Raw genomic sequence first — 24,114 nt, 5'->3', positions numbered from 1 at the left:
ATGGGAACAGTTGTTCTCACCCAATGGGATGTAACTATTAAAGACCAGTGCCGTTCTATCGGGCGCATGTAGCGCTTCAAGGTTCCTAAGAGCACTGTGGCCTCCTTAATCTTTAAATGAAAGAAGTTTGGGACAATTCTTCCCCGTCCTGGCTGAGAAAGCAATGGTGGTAAAAAAGAGAGAGCAGTAAAGAAGAAACCCAAGATCACTGTGTCTGAGCTCTAGAGATGCAGTAGGGAGATAGGAAAAAGTTCCACAAAGTCAACTATTACTGACTTTGCGTGAGAGGCGTGAATAATTAACAGCCTACAGCCCCGGACATTGCTCCCAGCACTCTGGACTTGCTTTTAAGGACTCCTTCTTATCAGTTTCCTATCAGTCCCTCCACCCCAGTCTGGGATTCTACAGAACTTTCCCTGTCTCTCTCTGCACCTCATGCTGCAGCTCTTCCCACACCTTGTACAGTATCAGCTCTGTGCAGAGAAGTTATTAAGCCTTAGTGCTGGTACAGCACAGGCTATAGACTTCATGTAACTGGTTTACTTATGATTTCTTTCACCTATTACATGTTCCCTGCTCCTCAATTTGATGGAAGCTGACAGGTTGTCAACAAATATATCATGTATGTGCACTGTGCAGTGTTCAGTGGATTTACTTGTGGGAAACTAAACATATTTAATGCTAATTTACTTTGAGAGAGAATACAAGGCATCATGGGATCTGTGGGCAAGCGAACTGGCCTCAGCTTGAGGGCACAGACTGACAGATCTTAGTCTCCGCCCACTTCACCCCTAGTGAGAGAGGTTTTTGTTAAACAATTTCATAACAGAAAATGCCATAACTTTGGAAACAAAAGGATGAGCAGCACAAATTAGGCACCATTCTGGTTGTTTTTAAAGGGGGGAATCACATATAAAATTCTGTAAAATTATCATAACTTTACAGTTACGTTTTAATGAAGACCAGCATCGGGATCCTGGAGATAACTGCGATTATGTTTTAGTTTAGTTTTACTTCCACATAGTGGCAGATTTCAACAAAAGACAGCATTTTGTTGCAGACTATGAGGAATTTAGTTGTAAACAATTTGATAAATCTGCTTTACTTTGGTTATCTGGTGCAGACTAACTTTTGATAGTATTAGTAAATTTCAACCAAAATGTCTATGTGCACCAGTGGTAAAGTATGAAAGTGAAGACTAGATTATGGAAATAAATAATAAATATCTGGGACCAATGTTCCAAACTTGTCTGTGGTTAAAAAGTTTCACATCTTTGCTACTTTCCGTTTTCCAAATGAAGTGCACTAGTCAATGTTTACTACTCCATTTAATTTGCGGCCATATAAAATACCAGTCCCCTTTGTAATAGTGTAATAAACAGAGCCCAGTTCATGTGTTCTTTTGTGGTTTCACAGCCTTTATAATTATTAGAGCTTAACATTGATCTGTTTCTTAGCTCCAAGCCTTAGGCATCCTGAGCACCTGTGAAAAGCCTGTAAAGTTCAATACTATCTGTTCATTTGTGTGATTACTTGTATTTGGTGCTAACATTGTCAAATGTACCTTATCCATATTATAACACAGATACTGGCGTACCACTGGACTTATAAATGGACATGATGCTTTCAATATACTGCATTAATATAGTTAGTTCTAAATATAATATATGTTAAATAGTCTCATCTTTTATACACCCTTAAAGAAGATGAGTGTCTAGAATGTAACCGTTTTAGATTTAAAGGTTTTTTTAAAATTATTTTTACCCACAACTTTTGATGAGCATGGTCTCTCATATTTTCAGGCTGCTGGTTAGCAAAGTGTGGATCTTTGGCGATGATCTATTGAGTGGCGTAACTACAGGGTTACTGTATATGTATTAATATGATTTATATATCATATATGTGTATTTGATTTGTTTGTACAGTATGAGTGTGTGTATAACATCTACATACACTGTATGTTTGTGTATACATAAAATGGTTTGTATAAGATCTGTATAAAAGTTTATATGAGTGCATAAATGTGTGTGCTTTAATGTGTTTATACGTATGTGTGTAAAAGTATTCAAGTGTGTACGTATATAGGTATATAACTGTGTGTGGCAGTATACCATATATACTCCAGTATAAGCCGACCTGCATTTAAACCGAGACCCCTAATTTTACCGCCAAAACTGGGAAAACCTATTGACTCAAGTTTAAGCCGAGGGTGTAGAATGCAGCCAGCCAGCCCCCTGTAGTATATAGCCAGCCAGCCCCCTGTAGTATATAGCCAGCCAGCCCCCTGTAGTATATAGCCAGCCAGCCCCCTGTAGTATATAGCCAGCCAGCCCCCTGTAGTATATAGCCAGCCAGCCCCCTGTAGTATACAGCCAGCCAGCCCCCTGTAGTATACAGCCAGCCAGCCCCCTGTAGTATACAGCCAGCCAGCCCCCTGTAGTATACAGCCAGCCAGCCCCCTGTAGTATACAGCCAGCCAGCCCCCTGTAGTATACAGCCAGCCAGCTCCCTCTAGTATACAGCCAGCCCCCTGTATGCCAAGCACATTAAAAAAACAAAAAAACAAAACTTAAAACTCATTCCCCGGCTATACTCACTCACCCCTGATGCTCGGTGCGGCTCTCAATCCTTGGTGCGGCTCCCGGTGGCTCCTCTTCTCTTTTTTTCTCTTTCCAGCAGAGTCCGTGAATGGGATCTGCCGGCTGGCGCACACTTTGATGCGGCGGTATGGCTGCTGATGACATCATCAGCGGCGACACGACCGCATCATACTGTGCCCCCGCTGAGAGATCACATGAACACGACTCTGCTGGCTAGACAAGAGAGAAGAGGAGCTGTCGGGAACCTCTTAATTGACTCATGTATAAGCCGAGGTGAGGTTTTACAGCACATTTTTTGTGCTGAAAGACTCAGCTTACACACCGGTATATACGGTAAACATGTTCTTATGTTCTTATTGTATTTTTGTTGTACATCATTGGAGATTTTTTTTATAAGAACTTTGTTTGACTTTCGTCCAACCAGTAAGCAGTAGCTATTTAGAATCAACTTTATTCAAACTGTTCAGAAACATCACTGGTGTGTACTTTGTATGTATGTATTTTAGTGTGTATTTAGTTTTTTTTGCTTATCCTACTGGCCTTATGACACAAATTGCATAAATAAGAGAAGCCACAACATAGATTTAGTTCCAGTTTTCCCTTACGGTCTCTTTTTCAGTAAAAATTTTTTGTAAATTTCCATGACTTTTTAACTTGGACTTTAAATGAAACCTCCTGTGCAGATGTATCTACAGTTTTAGGGTGATGCCACACATCACGTTTTTGGACCATTTTAAAGCATGCATTTTCAGTCCTTTTTCAAATGCATCTGTTTTTGAATGTTTAACATGCGTTTGGCTGCTTATCTTCATTTCTTGAAGTGTAGGCAGCTGTGAAACCGATTAAAACCACCCAAACACATGGTAAACATACGAAAACGCATCAGTTTTACAAATGCATGTGTTTTTAAGTGGACTGAAAACACATGCTTTAAAATGGTCCAAAAACACAACGTGTGGCATCACCCTTACAGCCGTAGTAAGTTCTTCAGCACAGTACAATCATTGAATGCAAACAAACTTTGAAACAACTTTGAAACAAACTTCAACGTGAAATAAGACAAATCTAGTCTAAAGAGTTCCACTGTCTGCAGAAGCTCAATTGGTTTTAACTTTTATATTTTTAGATTTGAACTTTTTCGTCAGTAGCTTATTTTGTTTTATTTTCCCTTTTACTCCTATAGGATAACTATACCTTCGCACAACCAGGAATTCAGAAGAAAGTGAAAATGCTGGAGGAGCTGGTTAGCCGCATTGATGGTAAGGTGCTTAAAGCAGATCTGGCATGGTATAGTTACACTGCTAAGTGATCTTACTACTCTTATCAGTGCAATTATGTGTTGTGCCAGTCTTCCTCAGCATCTCATATGGAATGTCATCCTCAATCAGCATGGTGCACGGTGGTGCTTGAATTACTTTTACTATGCAACATTTAAAGCGAAGCTAGTAGACCATGAGCATCTTCCATTACTTGTTTTAAGCCTCCATAATAAAAATTCAATTGCAATCTCCTTGTAGCAATAAAAACACCAGATACAACAAAACATCTATTTTAAGCATAGTTTATTGTTTTATAGGCTTCTCTGCTGGTTTTACTGTTTTCTGTGTATTTATACACCTTCTCTTTCAGTTCTTATTTTTTCAGTTGCGTTCCTGATATGGAAAATGGCATCAAAGTTTGAGATAAATTAGTGTGTGTGTGCAAACATGATTTGTAGTTAGACCTCCCGTTCTTAAAAGAATTCCCTTTTGTGAGACGCTGACTGTCATCATGCCATTGCCGAATTTAATTAAAAGAAATTCTACAGATAATGCCTGGCCATTCTTAACATATTCTCTTGATAGTTTGTTAAATTAATGAACAGGGCATTAACAAAGTGATGCCAAGCAGAACTAAGCTTTTTGTGACACTTACTTGTCAATGATGGCACTGAAAACAAAAAATGATTTTTCCTGTCTTCTCAAAATAGCTTTAAAGAATCTTGTTAAAAGATTAATTCCATCTGTTTTTTATTTTATGTTGTCTAAAATGCCAGCGCCCACACTGAAGCATTTGCATATTTTAGAGCTCACATCTCCTGAAAATGAACAAAGGACCAAACATCAGAAAACAAAGTCTTCCCGCATCACATAAGAATGTCTGTCCCCTCACCTCTTCAGTTAGAGAAAAATTATGTGACTAATAAAGTGACAAAAGATTTCAGCCACTTCTTTATGTCAAACTTGCTGCACATAATATTTTTTATTCATTGTAAATTTAATTACGTTAAAGGAATGCCAAAACCTTCTTCATCTGTATATCAAATGCTACGACATAGGGAACTGGTTGAGGTTCCGTACTAAAGCAAATAAAACTAATCACTCTTCTATCCTGAAAGCAATTATTCTTCAGTAGGATAGATTATAAAATATCAGTGCTTTTGCGATCCCACCAATCATCTGAATCCAGCTTGCTTCCAGTGTTGGACAACAGAGCTGTAATGGCCAGGCAACCAACTCTTGTTTAAGCACATATGAGGTGGTTACCACATGTAAATACATTACAATTTGTTCTGTTTGGCTCCATTGCCTGTGTTGATTCTGATTTTGATGACCATATATATATACACACATTTTTTGTGTGGAACTACAGCTAAACTGTGTTATAAATCTTAACTTAAAATGATGTAAGAAGAAGTAGACATGTTAGTCCTGACTTCCCTAGAATCCTTGTTTAGGGTTCATTCAGACGGCTGTCTGAATTTGCAGCCGCATGCAAGTTCCCATAGACGGCAATGGCCACCCAGCGGCGGCATGATGCCACACATGTATGGCAACATTCTGTGATGTACACCAGGAAAAGATAGAGCTGTGCGGCCGTGCGCCGCTGTTTCTTATGGAGGGTGGAGGGGTCACCTCCTGTCCAGCTCATGGCAGTATGCCTGCACGATGGGCGTACCGCGTGTGAATGCACCCTTATATTGATCTTCTGTACAATAATTATCAGGCAGAATTAATGCAGGGAAATGTGTCTCAGACTTTTTAATACTCCACTTATGCTTTGCACAGGCACTGCATAAAAAACGAAAAACATGGCAGCATTGTAATTGTATTGACAAGTATAGGTTATATCACCACAAAGAACGGAATGGGGCGTGCACAGCTGTAGTATAGACTGGTCCGCACACCAACAAGAGACAATATACACTAAGAAGAAAAGAAGTGTGCTATTCCGGACCCAAAACTGATTTTCAATACAATTCAATCTTTATTAAATAATTCATGAAATACACAACTGCTTGTTTAAAATCAATTAAAATTATCAAAAAAGGACACAGGACAGAGTGGGTGCATCACCCTACTCCATCCACCACCCCTTACCACAAGTGTATGGACGATAGGTTAAGATGTAAAAGTATACAATAAATAGCAATACGTTTCTGTGGCTAGGATAGGCAAAAAGGTGCAAACAATGCAAAAAATATGTACATCCAAATAGCATATATGTAAAGGTACGAACCATATAATGTCACCTGCCAAAAAAAACGATCAAATACTTACAAACCTATAAAGCATAACACATGAATACACATGTAGAAAGTGCAAGTGCCATATAATAATGAAGTATAGACAAAACCGGGTAGACCTGGGCCTGGCCAAACGCCCAGGTGTTCCCATCCACAAACCTAAGCCACCATGCACACCATACACAGAATAATGGTGGGGGTGGGAGGCTGTGTTATGCTTTATAGGTTTGTAAGTATTTGATCGTTTTTTTGGCAGGTGACATTATATGGTTTGTACCTTTACATATATGCTATTTGGATGTACATATTTTTTGCATTGTTTGCACCTTTTTGCCTATCCTAGCCACAGAAATGTATTGCTATTTAGGTATTGTATACTTTGGCACTTTTACATCTTATCCTATCGTCCATACACTTGTGGTAAGGGGTGGTGGATGGTGTAGGGCAGTGATGGCGAACCTTTTAGAGACCGAGTGCCCAAACTACAACCAAAACCCACTTATTTACCCTGATGTGCCAATGTGCCATTTTAAACAGTAACTTATTTCTACCTGTTCTTCCACTTCTTCAATTGTATCGGCCGCCTGAGGCCACCAATACAATTGAATCAAGGTGGGCAAATTAAGACTATTATTGTAGCTTCTCTCCAGGGTCTCTCTGTTAAGGAAGAATGGTGGGTCCAGCAGGAGGACCTCCAAAGATAATGCACTTCTTTCAACACATTCTCACTTTTCAAGCAGTTCCAAACAGTCAATGAAGTGTCGCTGTAAAATAGTGCTGTGCGCAGCATCTCATAAGTTGCCTAGGACTGCAGGAAGATTTAATGGATTTGTTCCTGTTTGGTGAACTCTGTCCTTGGCTGTTGGCTTGAGTGCCCACAGAAAGGGCTCTGAGTGCCACCTCTGGCACCCGTGCCATAGGTTCGCCATCACTGGTGTAGGGTGATGCACCCATTCTGTCCTGTGTCCTTTTTCTCATCTCATCTTGTGCTCTTGCTAACATTCATAAAGAAATAAAGCTACTCTTCAACTCTGCTATTTTTTATATTTACATAAGAAGAATTGAGAACTCTTAAGCCAGACTAAATTACTCTCAGCATTGACACTAGTTATTACATGTCTTCTTTTTATGAGGTCACTTTAGAGTTTGTATTCTTATTGCTCTATGTTTAGGGTACTACGATTTAGAGCACAGAAAGAGCACTAGAGTTGTTTGTACTTAAATGACACCCAGCTGAACCAGTCAAATAAAACGTTGCCAGTCAGATATTCCATTAACTAGCAAACAAGCAATTCAATCAAGTATTTAAAGTGCTTGTTAGCAGTGAACAACTGTTTTCAGTCTTGAAATGTTCAGTAGCATCTTTATTTACATTGATAGCTGAATGCCTTTTTCTCATTTAGAAAAGCATCCTGGTTTTAAATAATTTCTTATAGACAACATTGGGAATGATGGGACAAATGAGTTAGTTAGTTTGCATGCCTTAAGTGATTATTTCCTTCTGTTTAGAACCATTGGCATGCCTGTGGATTTCTTGTGTATCTAGCACAAAAAGGTTAAGCATTGTTTTAACCTTCCTCTCTCTGTCCTTTACTGTTTCAAATATGTTGCACTTTGCACAAGCTCAGTGTAGCAAATTGGCTCTTGTAAAAATTGGAATCCATTGAGGACTCTTGTATCCAAGTTCTGCAGATGTTAGACATTTGGCAATGTTCTTGTTTGGCTCCATCTGTACATTTGTCAGCTGATTGAAGCATATCTGGTAATTATGTTTGCAGTCCAACTCTATGTCTCTACGCCTTTTTCATTTTTTTTCTTCCCTTTTCTTTTTTTTTATGTTTTCTAAAGAAAATGTAAGTTAGATTTGCAATTTAAAATTTCTGGAATATACTTTTCCAATGCTTTGGTACTTGTGTCCCAGGGTGGCATCCACACTGTATTAGTAGTTCAGGCAATACAAAGGATCACAAGTGACATATTTTGACTTTGCTGTCTGTTTTAGACAGCCACAATGCAAGTTATTTTTTGAAATCCACTTCTTGATGTAAATAAACAGAAGTGAACAGAACACAATGACCATTTTATCGGCTATATATTTTAGTTTTTTTAAAATATACTGTAGGGAGCACATTATTGAGCTGGAAAAGCTGACCAAGTTGATGTATAGTTTTAAATGAAAAGATTTAGGATCATTTGTAATTTTATTCATTTATATTTGTGTTCCTGAGGTGTAAAGTATGGCAGTTTTTATAGTGACTGCCATCTCTCCATGAATCCATGTACATTCATAGATCCCAGTCCCTGATTGGACTGCCCCATGACTTCTCAGAATATAGATTTAAATGTGGAATATACAACGTGGGATTGAATATTTTCCTGCAAAGCTACATATCAACCTACTGAGCTTCTCTTCTTTTCTATAACATGCAAGCTGCAGATGACGGGTTCACTTTAACCCCTTCCCGACATTTGACGTAATAGTACTGCATGGCGGGAGGTGCGTTCCCGCAAAATGCAGTACTATTACGTCATGCTTCTGGCCCCGGCTCCTGAACTGAGCCGGGGCCAGAAGCTGCGGGTGTCAGCTATATATCATAGCCGACACCTGCCCCTAACACCCGCGATCGGAGATTTCTCCGATCGCGGGTGTTAACCCCTAACACGCCGCGGTCGCGCTGACCGCGGCGTGTTAGAGGCATTTAAAGTTTAAGAAGAGGGAATCGGACCCCCCCGCGGCGCTTACCGGGGGGTCCGCTGCTCCGATCGCAGCCCCGGGACTGCCGGTGCCCGGGGCTGCGAGATCTTCATCCCGGTGCCGGGTCCCTGCCTCCTGGCAGGACCCGGCTGTAAGACACTGGGCATGCGCAGCATGCTCAGTGTCTTACATTACACAGTGCAATACATCTGTATTGCACTGTGTAACCTGTAAAAATGCTTGAACAAGTGATCAGAAGATCACTTGTTCAAGCTTAGATGGCAGTAACTGTAAAAAAAGTAAAAATAAATAAATAAAGGTTTTTTTAAATAAAAATAAATAATAAAAGAAAGTGAAAGTCCCCCCAAACACCACATTTCCCTGTACACAAGTAATAAAGTATAAAAAACACTAAATCACAAAAAAACCCCACTTATTTGGTATCGCTGCGTCCGTAACAATCTGTACAATAAATCCTAATCATAATTGGACCCCCTCGGTGAACGTGGTAAAAAAAAAACCCCAAAAACATGCCAAAAATTTAAACTTTTTATCAAATTGCTTTACAAAAAATGTTCTAAAAAGTTATCCGAAAAAGTTACAAGCACCAAAATGATACCAATGAAAAGAACAACTTGTCATGCAAAAAATAAGCTTACAACCAGCTCCGTCAACCAAAAAATACTATAGTTATGCTGCTATAAAAATGGAAATACTAAAACAAATGCAATTTTTTCTATTCTAGTTTTCCTTCAATAAAATTGGACAAATATGAAATAAACTATATAAATGAGGTATCACCGTAATCGTAGTGATCCGTAGAATAAAGATAATATATTATTGTTATGCTACAGTGAACACCCCCCAAAAAAATGCTAAAAATCCAAAACAAGAATTGATGATTTTATTTTCCTCCACACGTAAAAAGTTAATAAAATTGCTTCAATAAGCTAAAAACCCACTAAAATTAAGTTTTTTTTACAGTGCATCTCATCTCGCAAAAAATAAGCCATTATGTGTCTAAATTGCTTAAAAAATAAATAAAGATTGTATAGCCTATTCCCAACGCGCATTGTTATAGAACGGTGCGGCGGGTAGTGACTTGCCAACACGGTTCAGACACAGTGATCGGGGCAAGACGGCGGCTGTTCCTGACGGCCATTCATCCTGCCTCATGGACCAGAAGGGTTACGTCCCCCCCACATGATCGCTGCTACTGGCTCATCAATTCAGACCAGCCAATAGCAGCGAATTTACTTATGACGTCAGTAATACCGGTCACCATGTCTGTAGACACGGTGATCGGGGCAGGGTGGCGGCTGTTCCTGACAGCCACCAATTTTGCCTTGCGGTCCAGAGGGGTTTTGTTGCCCCCCTCTGTCCATGCTTGCCGCTATTGGCTGGTCGATTTGGTCCAGCCAAAAGCAGCAATATTCGTCACAATGGGCATCGCTAGGGTGAATAAGAGCAACACTTGGCGAAAATTTCCCTACGAAAAAACAAGATTTGGTACAAAAGCACTGGCCGTGCACATTGTACAGATTACGCTGTACAACTCTTACGTGCTGTTCCAATGTGCACGTCCTGCCGTATCATTTCTCCATTTTCAAGAGGAAGATATTAGGAAACTAATATTGGGACAAGAAGGACGGGGCCCCAGTACCTCTGGTTTAGATGTTCCTGTGTTTTGCCAGGACAGCATTTTCCCGGTGAATTCTGCTGCTTCTAATGGTAGGACTCAATAAAGAGTCTGTTCCAAAAGAGAAGTTAGGATGGACACTACATACTACTAAGAGACCTGCGACAACTCCAGAGTGACAAAAGTTTAGTTGGTCCCTTGGTATATTCCACCTCCTTATACGCAACACATTCACAATTCACGCCCAACCTGTTGTGAATTAATTTCGGTAAAATGAATAATTGTAACAACTGTTAGGTTACGATGCTCCCTATAACCCTCCATTATTTCATATGGGGCGCCACATAACGGGCACTGAACGTTCCAGAAATAATTGCAATTTCCATCTCGGACTCCATTGTACATGATATTTGGAAACCACCTATATGTTCAAAATGCTCATTTCACCACATGTATTACACTATACCACATATTACACCTTGCTATATTCCCCAAGGGGTGTACATTCAACAATTAGGGTCACTTTTAGGGTTTTCCTCTGTTTTGGTACCACTACGGCTCTCCAAATGTATCCTGACACATGTGAAGGATTTCTGTCAAATTTGGCCTCTAAAAGACAAACATCCCTCTTTTCCTCTACTGTGCGCCCATAAAGTATTTTATATGCACATGTGGGGTACTTCTACACTCGGGAGAAATAGTTTCACTCCTTTTTTGGGGTTATTTAATATATTATCCCTTGTGGCTTACAAAAATTAGGGGTAAAGTGACATTTATAGGAAAATTTTCACCTTTTTAATGTTTAGGGCCTAATTGGATCATTCACCTGTAGGGGCAAATACATATATTACACATTGCAAAATTCTCTAAGGGGTGTGCATTCAAAAATTAGGGTCACTTTTCGGATTCTTATCTGTTTTATACCACTAGGGTTCTCCAAATGCATGTCAAACATTTCTGTCAAATTTGGCTTCTAAAAGGCAAACATACCCCTTTCCTTTTACTGTGCGCCCATACAACATTTTATATACACATGTGGGGTACTTCTACACTTGAGAGAAATAGCTTTACACATTTTGGGGGGTTATTACATTTTTTTTATCCCTTGTGGCTATAAAAAATTAGGGGTAAAATGACCTTTATAGGAAAATTTTTAACTTTTTCCTATTTAAGTCCTAATTAAATCAAACACCTTTATGGACAAATACACATATTACACCTTGCTAAATTCTCTAAGGGGTGTGCTTTCCAAAATGGTGACACTTGTTGGGGTTCCCCTCTGTTTTGGTACCACTACGGCTCTCTAAATGCATCCTGACATATGTAAAGGATGTCTGTCAAATTTGGCTTCTAAAAGTCCAACGCCCCTCTTTCCCTTCTGAGCTTCACTGCGTACCCATACAACATTTTATTTGCATGTGTGGGGCAATTTTATACTCGGGAGAAATGCTAGTACACATTTTTTTGGGGTTGTTTCATCTTTAATGCCTTATGGGATACAAAAATTAGCCGTAAAAGTGACTTTTTTGGGAAAATGTTCATCTTTTTCCTTTTAGGGACCTATTTGAAGCAAACACCTGTAGGGAAAAATACACATATTACACCTTGCTAAATTCTCCAAAGGGTGCACTTTCCAAAATGGTGACACTTGTTGGGGTTCCCCTCTGTTTTGGTACCACTAGGGCTCTCCAAATGCATCCTGACACATGTAAAGGATGATTGTCAAATCTGGCTTCTAAAAGGCCAAAGCCCCTCTTTCCCTTCTGAGCTTCACTGCGTACCCATACAACACTTTATATGCAAAAGTGGTGCAGTTCTGTGCTTAGGAGAAATAGTTCTACACATTTATGGGGGGTGTTTCATCTTTTATCCCTTGTGGCTTACAAAAATTTGGGGTAAAAGTGACTTTTTTGAGAAAATTTTCACCTTTTTTCCTTTTTGGGGCCTAATTGAATCAAACACCTGTTGGGGCAAATACACAAATTACACCTTGCTAAACTCTCCAAGGGGTGTACTTTTCAAAATGGTGTCTCTTATTGGGGCTTTCCTCTGTTTTGGTACCATTATGGCTCTCCAAATGCATCCTGACACATGAAAACTTTTTCAGCCATATTTGCCCTCCAAAAACGAAACAACGCTCTTTCCATTCCAAGTGCCCCCCTGTGCCCGTACAGCAGGGTACAGTGACAAAAGGGGTATTGGCATACTCAGGAGGAATTGCCCTCAACATTGTAAAATGCATTTTCCTTTTTAACCCATTGTGAAGGTGCAAATTTTAGTGTTCAATGAATCTATAGTAAGATAAAATGACATTTCTCTAATTTCACTTTCATTTATCTTTCACGCTCATGAAACGCTCAAAGGGTTAACAAAATTCCCAAAGGTTGTTTTGAATATTTTGAGGGGTGTAGTTTCTAAAATGGTGTCATTTGTGGGGGTTTCCTGTCATGTGGGCCTTATAAAGTCACTTCTAACTAAATTGACCCTCCAAAAGTAGGTTTTGATGATTTTCGTGAAAATCTGAAAAATTGCACCTAAAGTTATAAGCCTCCTAACATCCTAAAAAAAAGGAAAAGATGTTTGAAAAATGATGCCAAGTTAAAGCAGACATATGGAAAATGTAAGTTAGCAAGTTATTTTAGTGATATGACCAACTTTCCAAAAAGTAGAAAATTTTGAATTTGGAAAACATAGTTTTTTTCAAAATTTTTGCCAAATTTCCATTTATTTCATAAATAAATACTAAACATATTGATTAAATTTCTCAACCAACATGAAGTACAATGTGTCACAAAAAAACAATTTCAAAATCAACTGGATATGTTAAAGTGTTCCAAAGTTATAACCATTTATAGTGACACAGGGCAGATTTGAAAAAATGGGCCGTGTCAGGAAGGTGAAAAGTGGCTTCAGCGTTAAGGGGTTAAACTATTGTATTTTGCATTGAATTTTGAAATGAAGTTACTCCCGAACACAGATGCGTTTAGACCTGGACTCTTGTGTTCAGGATATGACAAGATGTGTTTTATTGGTTAACAATCTGTAACTCCTCCCCATTGTGCTTTATTTGCAGTTCAAAAATCACTTATTGGGCAATTTGTGAAGGCCCCCAGAAAGTGATCCAAGTTACTGTAAATTAGAAAGTTGTTATAAACCAGCTTTATTGACTGAAACCTAAAAACCGATATGTATTTTAATTTTTTTTTATTTTGGACTAATAAATAGTAAAGTAAAACCCTGTTAGTATGATGATAAGGTGGTTGTTTAGTGCCCAAAAACCTAGTGACGGCTTGTCGTTAAGAAAACTGTCTCACAGACTGATTTAGTAAGTTGTTATTCCATTTTACATTGACTTGGGAAACATTGTTAAAATTCTTTTTATGCAAAAAGTTTAAAAGCCACACAACTGTTTTATTCAACATGACTATTTACATTTGTATTTTACATGTTAGAACGGTCTCCTTTTCCATGGTTTAATATGACAATTATGACGCACTTCTCTAAAGATCTTACTTTGTTCAGCAGTGAGTTTCCAAATACATAAATCATAAACTGTTTTATTTTGTATTTAGATTTGTGCACTTGTATACAATTGACTCCTTAATGGCCGCTGTATCAGCATTCAGGTATTTAATATTCTATGCCGTGTACTTGGAAGCGGGAAAAACGCAATTTTGAAAGAGGGTCCAACACTCTCTTACATTGTACAGCAGCAGCGTATCCCACTGTATGCTCATACTACGGAATATGTCCCGGATTCAGCTTCTCCCCCTGAAAGCGGGAGGAGGAGCGAATGTTGGCAACAGGCAGTGATTTGCTACTGCTGATGTTCACGGTGTTCCACTAGTGACTGACCTTGTATGGTACAATCAGAGAAGGCTTGAATGTTTACTGTCTTTTGTCCCTAATGTCCTCCACGTATACAGTTTTTTTTTCAGGAATGCAGGATGAAAAAGTACACGCTATTGTGCTGTTTTATCCAGTGTTTTAGCTGGATATGCTGTATACTGAGTGGCAGAAGTATACCCCTGTCTGGCATTATTAGGGCTTTTGTGCCTAGACACTGGCGTAGAAGACCTGAAATAAATGAAAATGCTATCTTATAGCTAGCACTTGCGATTATTATTCCCAATCCACCACCTTTCCTCCAGTGAGGTGAGGAGGAGCTTTAAAGGGGTTTTCCCACAAAATAAAATTCTCACATTTCAATCTCCTAGTGACGTTAACACAATAAAGATCATTTTATCCCCTTACTTTACAATTTTACTCAGTGTTATTGCTGTTTTAGTTCCCATCACTCTCTATGGTGCTCAGTGCAAAATCCCAGGGTGTGGTTGGCCTCTCAGCAGACACATTGGGGCAGATTTACTTACCCGGTCCATTCGCGATCCAGCGGCGTGTTCTCTGCGCAGGATTCGGGTCCGGCCGGGATTTAATAAGGGAGTTCCTCCGCGCTGAAAAGCATCTGAACGCACTGGAGTTCACCAGCTCGGGCTGAGTGAAGGTTCTTAAATGCGGCGGTTTTTCCAAATACGTCGGGTTTTCGTTCGGCCACGCCCCCCGATTTCCGTCGCCGATGCGCCACAATCCGATCGTGTGCGCCAAAATACCGGGGCAATTCAGGTACAATCGGCGCAAATCGGAAATATTCGGGTAACACGTCGGGAAAACACGAATCGGGCCCTTAGTAAATGACCCCCATTATGCTCCATGGGGTTAGATTTTCAGGGTACAGGTGTATATACACTTTGATCTGATGTATGACATTGTACTAACACACTGACACATCGAAAGAGATGAGACGGATCAGAAATGCATGAGATCCATTAGATTACACACACAGCATTGATACATCTGTGTTCAGATGTGCCTGCCTCCACAGGACCACTTATCTCCTTGTAACTTGTTGTTTGCAGCTTGTCTCTTCTCACAATCTCCTGCCAGGAAGGAACTGCAGGGGGTGTGGCTGCAGGCATTAGACAAAGAAATCTCATCTGCACAATCTCACACAAAAATCCAAGATGGCTGCCATCTGACCCTATAGCAGGACTGGTAGAGACAGGTTGGACATTTATCTGTGAAATGCTTGTTTTCGTGGGAATACCCCTTCAAGGGGGGCACAGCCATCTGGACAGTAAGCTTCCTGTCCCGTGTTTGTGCACTTGTTACATCCAGCAAATTTTATATAGGAAATGGCTGGCTGTGTTTATTTCTTTGCTAGGCAGGGCCTGGTGTTGAGAGAGACTCTGCACATTACCCGCCGGATACGTCTAGGTTAAAGCCTCTTAATGTATCCGGCTGTGCAAAAGTATAATAAATAAGCCCCTATATGTACATGTACAGTGGGAGCTATGTAGATGCTCAACATGTTTGCTATGCACATTGTGAACAAAGATTTTATTAAAACCCATACCTTATAATTTTTATAGGGGGTCAGGCCTAGAGTTTCTAGACACGATGACCTAGATATATCATTGTGTTGGCGCCTGTTTTTTGGCAAAGTTTGCACCAGAAAAAGAGTCTTTGGAGCTTGCACATGCATTTATGAACAATGTGCTTCTGCTATCCACATGTCTAGACATTTAGCTTCCTCTGTTTGTTCTTTGATCCCCTATTTTTTGTTGAGGCATATTTTGTTCAGAAGGGGATTTAATTGAATTTTAGAATGAATAGCTCAATCTAGTTGGTTGTCTTCACACACAAATTATTAATTATATAGGGGTTTAAAGTTTGAAAAGCTGGACATGTACATAAATGCTAACAGTTGAAAAATTGCTGAAATAATGATCTTCAAATACATTAGAAATTTGTCCTTAATCACAACCTATGAAGAATAGCTGACCCACCACACGTAACAAAAAAATTTATAACCAATTTCAGTTTACCTTGCTGAATTCTGAAACCCTATTTTATAATATAAATTTTAATTAGATTTTTAAACTTCTTAAGGATAACTATTTGGCTTCCCAATGCTAATTCTCCCAAGATATTGAGAGTAGACTAATTAGTCTTCTGTTTGATGGGCAAAAACAATTTGGCAAGAAAACAAGTCAATCTCAAACAGATGTCTTTCAGGGACATGATATTTTTTTAATTTACTGGTTCATGTAACAAATTTGATCTAAGGATTGAGATAAGCCACTTCTCTGAGTAAAGTTTGTGTCTTCTAATTTGTATTTTCCCTTACTGTTAAAGACATGGTATGTTACTAAGATGTCTTCTGTACAGTTTTCTGAAGTTCAGTTCCTAAAAGGACCTCTTTCCTTAAAAAAAAAAAAAAAATTCTTTTCATTGATAAAATGGATTAAATGGTTTCCCTCACAGTCTCTAATTAAACATTATATTTGCAATAGTTACCGTTTTCTTTTATTATTTATTGCGATTTTAATATTCTATCTTGATTTTTATTGCATTTTTTGGCAACGCGGTACTCTTTGTACTCAGACACCTCATAATTTAGACTCTGATAGTTACACACTGAACTTATGATGCGATTTCATTTAACTTCACAAACATTTGCATGGTTTTATAACTTATGCTGATTTTATTTTGGTTTATTTTAAAAGAAAATGTATGTTTGAAAGAAGTCTTTTATAGTTCTACCCCAGAGTATAAATTATGAACAGAATGATCACAAAAAAGTTATGGAACACTGTACTGTTCATCTGTGTTTTTTTTATTCTTTGATCACGATGGTAAATGTGTCATCCGATAAGATGGGACTTGGAAGCCTTCAGCAAAATTACAGATTAGCTAAATAATTATGTATTTTGCAGCACCAGGTTTTCTCTGTTATAAATACTAAAACATGCTTAGTATTCTTTTCTTTACACTTCAATAGGTTTCATTTTTGGAGGTATTGACCTGAAAGAAGCAGGTTTCCATTTGGTATCTGGCTACAAGACATCAGCCATAGATACTGAAAGTTTCAAGGCGTGGGCTTCTCTGGTGCTCCTGTGTATGTCACACAGGGTTCTTGCCGCTCTGTCTAATCATAATTATGCATGCCCCCTGTGTGGTCCCTCTCCACCCACTCCTTTCCATTTCCCTACTTGAGAGCTGCACACTCCCTCAACTGATAATAATTGGATCAATCCATGTGGTTGATTTCCTTTAAAGAGTAACTGTAAAGGTTTTTCTTTTTGCAAATCAATAGGTCTTAGGATGTAAAACAACGTTCCTTATTATCTTTATTACCTATATCCTGTAGTTTCTTTTCTATACCCCTCAGATTACCTCCGTGCTGCAATGACTGCTTCCGCTTCATGTGCTAATAAGCCCATTGAGACTGTATCTTGTTTTACAATTTGTTTCTTAGATAGTTTCATGGGAGGGGAGGAGCTCCCTGCTTACAGGGCAGAAGGCTCTGTGCCTGTGAATCTAGCAGAAGTAGAAGTGTACAGAAAAGGGATTGCAGATGTTTCCTTCACAGAATAGTGAGGTACGGGATCTTCCCTATTGCCTTTCAGTACCTCCATCCCAGTTTGTGATTCTACAGAACTTTCTATGTCTCTCCTCTCATTGTGCTTGTCACTTCCCACACCTTGTCATCGGCATTATCAGCTCTGTGCAGATAAGTTATTAACCCTTGGTGCTCACACAGCACAGGCTATAGACTTCATCTAACTGGTGTACTTTGATTTCTATCACTTATGTTCCCCGCTCTTCTATGTGATGGAAGCTGCCAGGCTAGTCACCATATACATCCTGTATATGCACTGGGCAGTGTTCAGTGGATTTACTTGTGGGAAACTAAATGGATTTAATGCTTAATTACTTTGAGAGAGAACACAAGGCATCATGGGATGTGTGGGCAAGCTAACTGGCTGAGCCTGAGGGCATAGACTGACAGATATTACTCTGTCACCTCTGGTAAGAAAGATTTTTGTCAAACACTTCTAGTACAGAAAATGCCATAACTTTGGAAAGAAAAATGTGAGCATCGAAGTAGGCATCTTCTGTTTGTTTTCAAAGTGGGAATCACATCAATAATTTGGTAAAATCACTATAGCTTTATAGTTACACTTTAACCTCTGCTTCACATTGCCTCAGCTAGCTTTGTCTTCTTTCAAAGACAGATAAATAATCAGATATAGTTATCTTGTTTCATTGCACGATGGGCCATTTCTGCTGCTCACATAACCATTATCAGTTTTGAGGCATGGTACAGAGCTCCACCTGGGGAATCTGATCAGTTGTTTTGCTAGATCAGAGGCTGTCCTTCCTTGGCCTTTTTTTTTGGTAGGAACGCTTTTGCACATCATGAAGGTTGATTCCCTGAACAGGACTTTCCTCTAGTAGACAGAAAAGAAAGGCACATTGTAATACTATTTTTTGGATCTCTTATGGATCTGGACTTTCTGTGGTAGACCTGGAATGGCCAACAGGTTGTTTGTCTCATCAGTCAGGTATGAAATATGTAGAGTTACAATTGCAGGCTTATGTATAGTTGATTATGGTAATTTCTTTTGTAGCATCAACACAATGCAATGACTAGTCTTCAAGTTTTTGTGAATATTGAATTAGCAACCATAACTTACCATTGATTTTCCATAACTTAGGAAATCCAGAAAACGTGAGCTATATGAAGAGGGTATAATCAGTCAATCTATTTGAGGTTATCCCATTTCACTGATTTTCTCACAATTTAAATTTTTTTTCACTTTGGATGATTTTTTTTTATCCTATTTTATGTGATATGAAGATTTTCTTAAACAGCAGGAACTGTGAGCACTCACACTGCTTTCCTCATGAAATGCCTCTACATATTTATATTATGTTTCAGACTGGTTCTGATCATATAGCTGTGGTTTAAGAGGCAGGTACATAGTATTATAAACCACAAATTCACCAGTTATTAGAGTGTAAATTACCGTAGCCTAGAAAGTGTCCTTTATACATATGAGAGAGATGCAGATATATCTCCATATTCTATTACTATGTGCACTGAAGGATGTAAATACGAGTCACTATACTGATAAGGACAGTCCTCCTCTGAAGCAGTGATTCCCACTGCTAAAACACATGTAAAGTTGACATAAGCAGCACAAAACAGACAAGGCTGTATTCACATGACTGAATAAGTGATTTCTGCAGTCTTGTATTTTCATGCCATATGAATCTGTATATATGTGGTGCTTTTCATCCGTATATGCACATATGGCACCTTAACCGTACCGTATTCGTTTAAAATACGGTGGGCTGGCAAATGATGGATGGCTGACTATTGGCTGGCGTATGGACGCAAATAGAAGAGAAAACAAAACATCTAGATTTTTATATGGCTCATAGACATTACCGTGCGATACAGTGCATAATACGGACATTCAGTGGAAGGCTGTATTGCCCATCGAAAAGAATGGGGACGGATGGTACCTTTATGTACGGCTGTTTTCACACGTTCGTGTGAATGTAGCCTAAGCTCACGGTAAAATCGGTATTAATGGAATCCTCCAGTTCCATCTCAAATGCTAATACATTTGTTGATCCACTTATTAAACATCATTTTGTAAACTTCTTTATTAATAAAAACATTAAGTGAATTGCCCGCTGAATGTGCTTTGTGATTGATCAAAAGAGACTACTGTAGAGATGTGCTGGCGCTGACAAGAAGATTAATGTGAAGCTTTCATTTCACTTTAATTGGATGCTTAATAAATGAGCATCTTTAGTAAAGCATACTTTTTCTTGTGTTTTATAAGCTACCTGACCAAAATTTAAGATTGTGTCACAGCATTTGCTGTCTTGTATTTATTTGTCTTATGGAAAGTAAATGGCTGAGAAGTGACATCTTCTTTTGTCAGCATGTATGTAGCTTTTATTTTATACGCATTAATTTGTGGACGTCAGAGTGCTGATTATGTTCAGTTGTATATTCTCATATTGTCATAGACTGCACCGATGTATCCAATGCTTTAGCAATTTTATGTTTAAGCCTGGGGGAACACTGCGTGACACTGGGTTTGAAATTATACTAAAGAGATGATCCCTGTTTCATGCACCACCTTCTCCAGCTTTGTTCTTGTCATAGCAACATGTCATTTTTGCTATAAAGTTCCTTTACTTCTAGCTAGTTTTTTGATCTTTGTGCCAAAACCCCTGCCTTCTCTGCAACTAATTAAAAAGCTTGAGCTTTTTTTGTAAACACAACATATCTGTGTGCAGTACATATATTTAATTGTTTTGATTTATCAATTTCTTTTGAAATAGTGTATTCCTAGGGTTTGGCTCATGGAACTCCCTCCATTTTTTATTGAGCATACCTTCATGCTAATGGTGCCCATGTCTGGTATCGTGGCTCATTCTGGTTCATGCAAATGGGAAAAGGCTCTACTGAACTGTGGTCACCAGATACTTTGAGATGTGGCTGTGCCTGTTCCTGGTAATAAGCAACTGTACATGGAGCTTGTCAAAACTCAACAAACATTGGGGTAGATTTATCAAAGCACATGTAAAACTTTGTAGGTGTACATCACTTTCGGCTTATGAACAAAGTACACCAAAAAGAAAAGAATATTTGACTTGGTGAACAATTTTCCACAATGTGCACAAAAGAAGGAATGGCTTTATAATAGTTCAGCCTTCATACAATTGTGTGTAGCCCATGGAAACACCACCATGTGCCTTCTGCTTTCTTCTGTAACAGTTACTACTACCATGCTGGCTCAGTAGACAAGAAGTCCTTGCATCATATTTGGGCATAATGCAAGGACTCCAGTTCTATACAATGAGTGCAGTCCAAGGGATCTGCCTGACATAGGGGCCTTTTTCCACAGGTTTCACATATTGGTGTGAGTGCAGTCGTAAGTATCACAGTCATAAATTATGCCAAATTTATAATCCAGCATGAAATGCTTAAACATTTTGCAACACAATGAATCTGCTGCATCAAATATGTCTTATTGTGCACTGTGTTACCTTACAGCACTTTTGATTTATCTGCCCAATTGTTGCTAAACAAGAACTGATACCCCAGAACACAGGCCATGCATTAACCAACAAAAGAGGGAAATCTCTATTGCCTCTAGTAAAATGAACCTAGTAAATTGTGTCATTTTCAGGAATAACATGGTGAGACTATGTTTATCAGAACAGTCTGATTGGCCAAAGTTTAAGCTAGGACACACCTGGACAGCATCCAGGTTCAGTGAGGTCTGGACTAACCGCAGGGCATGGGATACAGGCAGAAAGCCAAGTACTGGAATGTGATTATAATCCAGTGGACGTGAATTTATGTGCTGTTACCTTGGATGTGCCAAATAAGAAAATAATACAACTTAACGATGAGGAATCCCAAGTAGTGATGGCTTCCTCTTCCTCTGGGCTCTCCGATCATCTTATTATAATGCAGCTGAGGATGCCTGTAGCATAGATCTCTTCATTTAAATGATGCTTATTCCCTATAGATATCCTACATTTAGAGGACAATCTTCTGCAAAGGCTAAAAAGGTAAACATTTAAGAGTAAAACATACTAACCAGTAACACCTAGTAAATCTGATTCTTTCCTATTTTGCCAGGTGTTGTCAGACATCTATAAGACGGCGCTGATGGCATGCTTGGGTACGCACAAATAAACAGTACCTGCAGATGTAATTTGTATTTCTTTACCACCAGTGACAGCATGACAACTGCTGCCGATTTATACTTTCTAGTAATATAATAGATGACAAACAGACCTGAAATTTCTCATTTTAAATTCAAGAAATTGTGGTTTGCAACATCTTTTACAAAAGATACTTCATCCTGGGCCATAATTTTGACATGGTAATATATTATTCAAAACAGTTAACTGTATGTTGAAGTGCCACTTGATTAGCTTTGATAATGACATGTCATCTGTGGAATTTACTGACATTTCTGCATTTATTTTTTCACCAAAGACAGCAAATAGATTTTGTTTTAAAACTGTTTTTTATTAAAGGGGTTGTCCGAGTTCTGAAAAAAAAAACTAAGGGAGGCCGGGAGGGCGCTGCTTAAAAAAAGAAAGTCCTACTTACCTTCCGGTGCCCTCCCGACAACCCGACAACCTTCCGGCCCCAATACACAATGCTGTGTATAGGGACGGATAGGTGTGCCCGGCCACGGCCAGCCGGAAGCTGAATCCAGCGCTGCTCCGGTGGCCATGTTTGTTTACATGGCGCCCGAACCGGAGTGACAGCAGCACTGGATACCGGAGGGCACCGGAAGGTAAGTAGGACTTTCTTTTTTTTAAGCAGCGCCCTCCCGGCCTCCCTTAGTTTTTTTTTTCATAACTCGGACAACCCTTTTAAGTACAAATATAGTGGAGACATCAGAGTGTTCATACAGAGCTGTACATTGTACAATGTTTACATTTTTGTAGGCATTTGAATTACAATGATGCTTACCAATTAGCATAAATAGTGTATATGGGATAGGAAGGAATGGACATGAAAGTATTAGGGTGGGGGGAGGCGGAGGGTTGGGTGTGTAGACTTGTTGCATTGCTTTTTTGATATAAAAACCAAGGTGTCCAGGTTTTCAGGAATTTTTGTCTTGTCCTCCCCTCCCAGTGGGCTAATTCTTCGAATCTACAGATTTCAGTGACTTTGTCTTTCCACTGAGAGAGGGAGGGGACCAAATTTCTCTTCCAGTTACATGGGATGAGTAGTTTTGCGGCTGATATAAGAATGGTGGCTAAACCATTCTTCTGGAGAGTAAAGTGAGGGTCAGGTTTCCCCAACAATATAACACTGGGCTGTCGAGGTAATTGAGTTTTACATATCTGATCTATTGTTTTGATTACTTCTTTCCAGAAAGTCTACTGAGGGTGGCAGAACCACCATATGTGAGCCATGGTGCCTACTGAGGTGTTCTCCAGCACTTACTATCTATTTGTGGGAACACCTGATGAAGCCAATGTGGCGTCTTGTACCACCTTGATACTATTTTATATGCATTTTCCCTAATTCTAATACATCTGGAAAAGCCATCAGATGCTTTCAACATGGCTATTCTGTCTTTTTCCGTAAAAACCTCTTGTATTTCTTTTTCCCGCTGTGTTAGGAAATATGGTGTGGTAGTGTTCTGTATTTGGAGAATTGACGAATAGGTTCTTGACAGTAGTTTCTTATGAAGAGATGCTGCAACAACCTGTTTCTCTAGCCAAGTGGGGTCTAGGTTGTTTTTTGGTAGTGACATGAATTCTGAGCATACTTCATCAAAGTCCTTCTGGTGTAAGAAATTTGTTAACCTAAGGCCTGTCTCTCTAAGTGTGCTTCGTCTATAGTGTCTTGTTTCTGAAAAAAAATGTGGCTAATGAAGTGTGACGCAATCTATTCCAAAAGGTGTGAACTGTCTCTTTCTTGGGATGTATTTTTAAAGGTAACAAGTCTAAAGGTATTAGGGGACTAAGGTCAGAAACAAACTGGTGAGATTTTTGTGATTTGTGAAATGTCATGCCCTATTCCTCTATGTAAGGCACTGCACCTCTTGGGAACATTGAGTGGGGGTTTGAGGCCCCACATAATGGCTCTACTTTCTGGAGTTAAAAGGGAGTTTTCTACTTTATGGTCCGGTGCTTGAGATATTGATAACCACTGTGAAAGTTGGCACGCACAATAATAGGCTTTAGGCTCAGGGAGACCTATGCCTCCTCCGTGGGGACGGAATTCCGAATTGTGTCAGGGTAGCATATAAGTATTCCCAGCTAACTG

The 24,114-nt window shown here is 39.2% G+C and overlaps 1 protein-coding gene across 2 annotated transcripts in view; it reads left to right on the top strand.

Moving 5' to 3' along the window:
• The window catches only part of TBC1D22A (TBC1 domain family member 22A), a 373,643-nt gene that overhangs the window by 189,628 nt on the left and 159,901 nt on the right, over positions 1 to 24,114 (top strand). For both annotated transcript variants that reach the window (XR_011854935.1, XM_072147091.1), the window contains exon 11: positions 3,784 to 3,859. Coding sequence is in view for 1 of the 2 variants with exons in the window: in XM_072147091.1 (XP_072003192.1) it covers positions 3,784 to 3,859 (76 nt within the window). In the remaining variant the exon portion in view is untranslated. The remainder of the gene's footprint in view (positions 1 to 3,783; positions 3,860 to 24,114) is intronic.

Source organism: Engystomops pustulosus, chromosome 4 (assembly GCF_040894005.1).
Source record: "Engystomops pustulosus chromosome 4, aEngPut4.maternal, whole genome shotgun sequence".
Classification (NCBI taxonomy): Eukaryota; Metazoa; Chordata; class Amphibia; order Anura; family Leptodactylidae; genus Engystomops; species Engystomops pustulosus.
This window is presented reverse-complemented; position numbering and strand designations above follow the sequence as displayed.